This window comes from Tasmannia lanceolata, unplaced genomic scaffold, assembly GCF_043159265.1.
Source record: "Tasmannia lanceolata isolate RefF3 unplaced genomic scaffold, GAP_Taslan_0.1 ptg000003l, whole genome shotgun sequence".
NCBI lineage: Eukaryota > Viridiplantae > Streptophyta > Magnoliopsida > Canellales > Winteraceae > Tasmannia > Tasmannia lanceolata.
The window spans coordinates 13760745-13763700 of record NW_027518680.1 but is presented as its reverse complement, the minus strand read 5'-3'; the positions used below and the strand labels follow the sequence as shown (position 1 = coordinate 13763700).

The 2956-nt window shown below is 39.5% G+C and overlaps 1 protein-coding gene across 2 annotated transcripts; it reads left to right on the top strand.

Moving 5' to 3' along the window:
• The first annotated feature begins 508 nt into the window (after positions 1–508).
• On the top strand, positions 509–2352 carry LOC143861368 (uncharacterized). 2 transcript variants are annotated; one of them, XM_077372298.1, is made up of 2 exons: positions 509–1632; positions 1775–1912. In XM_077372298.1, the coding sequence occupies exons 1-2, from the start codon at positions 733–735 to the stop codon at positions 1826–1828; spliced, it is 954 nt and encodes a 317-aa protein (XP_077228413.1). In that variant the 5' UTR covers positions 509–732; the 3' UTR covers positions 1829–1912. The 2 variants fall into 2 exon arrangements, with proteins under 2 accessions (XP_077228413.1, XP_077228408.1); XM_077372293.1 differs by having other exon boundaries at positions 511–2352.
• The last annotated feature ends 604 nt before the right edge of the window (positions 2353–2956 follow it).

Here is a 2956-nt window from a genome sequence, read left to right as displayed (position 1 = left end):
ACCATATGTAACAAAATGATCAATAAACAGAGAAAGGGAACAAAATAAGACAATATGAATTCAACAACATGCAGACAACAGAGATAATTAATAATAATAATATAAAGAAACATCAATCCAAGATAATAGAAAACATTAGCAAAAGAAACATGCACAGATTGTTCAATTATATAATAGAAAACTCAGGGTCGGGCCGGGTCAAGGTACCCGAGGCATTAACCCAAAACCCGCTCGACCTGAGTCAGGGTAAAAAAAAAATGAACTCTGACCCGCCCTGACCCTGTTCGGGCTCAGGCGGGTCAGGGCTGATAGGGCCAAACTTGCACCCCTAACAGATGCCATTAGCAACTCAACAGTTATGACAGTTCCTAAAAAGCTCTAAGGCCAAAAGAAAAGACAATCTGAGTCCGTGCAATTATCAAAACATGGTAGTGCCAATATCAGTTACCTCTGTTTGAAGAGATACCGTTCACATTTGTATTAACCAAAAGTCCCTAGCCAATAGCCATGGCCTCCCATGCAAGTTCTCAGCTCACTAAACCGTCAGAAGATCACAACCAGTCCCAGAATGACACATGTCACTGGAAAAAACCCTAATAAAATAGATCCTGAAAGGAAAGAAAAGATCAACATTGAAAACACATCAACCTACCACTTTCTGCAATTCCAGAAACATTTACACCAGCTTAAAAACCTAAACCTTCAGCACCCTTGTACTCTGCTTCACCAGAAATGGAGAAAAACTGGGTTTTAGCTCTTCTCCTCCTTCAAATCTTTTCAGCAGAAGCTCCTTTTGGTGGTGGTGCTGGTGGTGGAATTTGGATTGGTGGTGGAATAAGCAGCCAAACCCCATCTGGGTTTTCAAATAACAAGCTCTACATAGCTTACACTGCCCTCCAAGCATGGAAATCAGCCATAAAAGATGACCCATTTAGGATTTTAGATACTTGGGTAGGCTCTAATGTGTGTTCTTACAAAGGAGTCTTTTGTGCAAACTCTATGGACATGTCAACAAGCCAAGTTGTTGCAGGGGTAGATCTAAACCATTTCTCTCTACAAGGTTCTCTAGTCAAAGAGCTCTCTCTCCTTTCAGACATCTCCATATTCCACCTAAACAGCAATAGATTTTCAGGTACAATCCCAGATAGCTTCAAAGACCTTGTTAACCTTTCAGAGCTTGACCTAAGTAACAACCAATTTTCGGGCCCTTTTCCCTTAGTCACCCTCCTCTTACCAAACCTCATTTACCTTGACATAAGATTTAACCAGTTTTCAGGCTTTATCCCTGATGAACTCTTCAACAAAAATCTAGATGCAATTTTTCTCAACAACAACCAATTTGAAGGGCAGATTCCTCAAAATCTAGCAAACTCTCCTGCCTCAGTAATCACATTTGCCAATAACAAGTTTAGCGGGTCCATTCCAGCTGGCTTTGGCATCGTTTCTAGAATAAAAGAGGTTTTATTTCTCAATAACCAGCTAACAGGTTGCATTCCAGAGGGAATTGGGTTTATGACAGACATAGATGTTTTGGATTTAAGCTACAATTCATTGAGTGGTCATTTGCCAGATACACTATCTTGTTTGTCAGGGATTGAAGTTCTAGACCTTGGCCATAACCAACTAACTGGGGTTCTTTCTGATCTTGTTTGTTCTTTGAAAAATCTTGCTTATTTTAATGTTTCTTACAATTTCTTTTCTGGGTTTAGTCAGGAATGCACTAGGTTGCTTTCTAGGAATGTGGGTTTTGATTTCTCAGTTAATTGTATTCCAGGCAGAAACATGCAAAGGCCTCCACCTGAATGTTCTGGAATACCAGCTGGGTTGAATTGTTTGAGAATCCCTTCAACTAGTCCTATGTTTTGCAGTTCAATGAACAAAATATCAGGTAATTCAAACCCTTACATTTTGGCTCCCTCTAGCCTTCCTCCATGAGAGACTGCACCATTGTTGATATGTAAAAGAGGCTTGGTTAGTCATTTAATGGGGGCATTATTTGTCAATGGGTGCTCTCAAATATTACTCTGTTGTTTCATGGTGTGTACATAGATGCCTTTCTTTCTCTGCTGATGAGTCTCTGAGAAAGAAAAGAAGAAATGCAGAAATGAGTTGGTCAGGCTATCCATGGCTGGTCCAGCTTGTAGTACTCTTTAGTCATAAATATTGATGCTGGTTAATAAATGAAATGATGCGATATTACCCAGCCTTATTTTGATAATGGCACTCCTTAGTTAAACACTTGTCATTGTTTGTTGACAGCTTTTGCTAATTCTAAGTTTTGTAACAGTTTCTAAGAGCCGGTTGGAAAAGCTTAAAATGAAGGAGCGCCATTATTGAAAGTTTGAAACTAGTGATGCCTGATACTGACTCTCCTTGTTTGATAGCTAAACCCACTGTAACTTTTACATTTGGTTTATTGATTTTGAGGGGTCTTTGGGAACTGTAACAAGAAACAAGAGGTGTATGATTCTAAGGGAATGCTGGGAATCAGATCATGTTAGATTCAAGCAAGGTTGCTTGAAGCAATACACCTTAGGTATCTAGTTTGGAATACCTAGTTTGTTGCCTCCAGCCCCTGTATATAGAAATACACTAAGGTTATTGACTGGTTAATGGACTCTAGCCCATGTAGGCCCACTACACCGGTCAATTATCTTATTGGGCTTATATTAGAACATATATAAATCATCTTCATCTTCTCGTCGGTAGGATTATGTCACATAACAGATGATAATCACTAGATCCACACTCTTGTATCCAAAGTATTGATAAAATCAAAACTCAAAGACATATAGAGAAAAAGGGAAGTCCACTTAGGACTCTTTTTCTGTCCGATATCAAGTAGGATACCCAGCCTTCAAACGCCCCACATGGGTGTATCTTTCGTAGGACCTAGATTAAAATCGTCAGACAGTGTGTTATATGGGGAGCATGAGAATATGTTGGCAACGAAGGT

Excerpts from the sequence above, each read along its gene's own strand:
- LOC143861368 (XM_077372293.1), top strand. The coding sequence starts at position 733 with ATGGAGAAAAACTGGGTTTTAGCTCTTCTCCTCCTTCAAATCTTTTCA.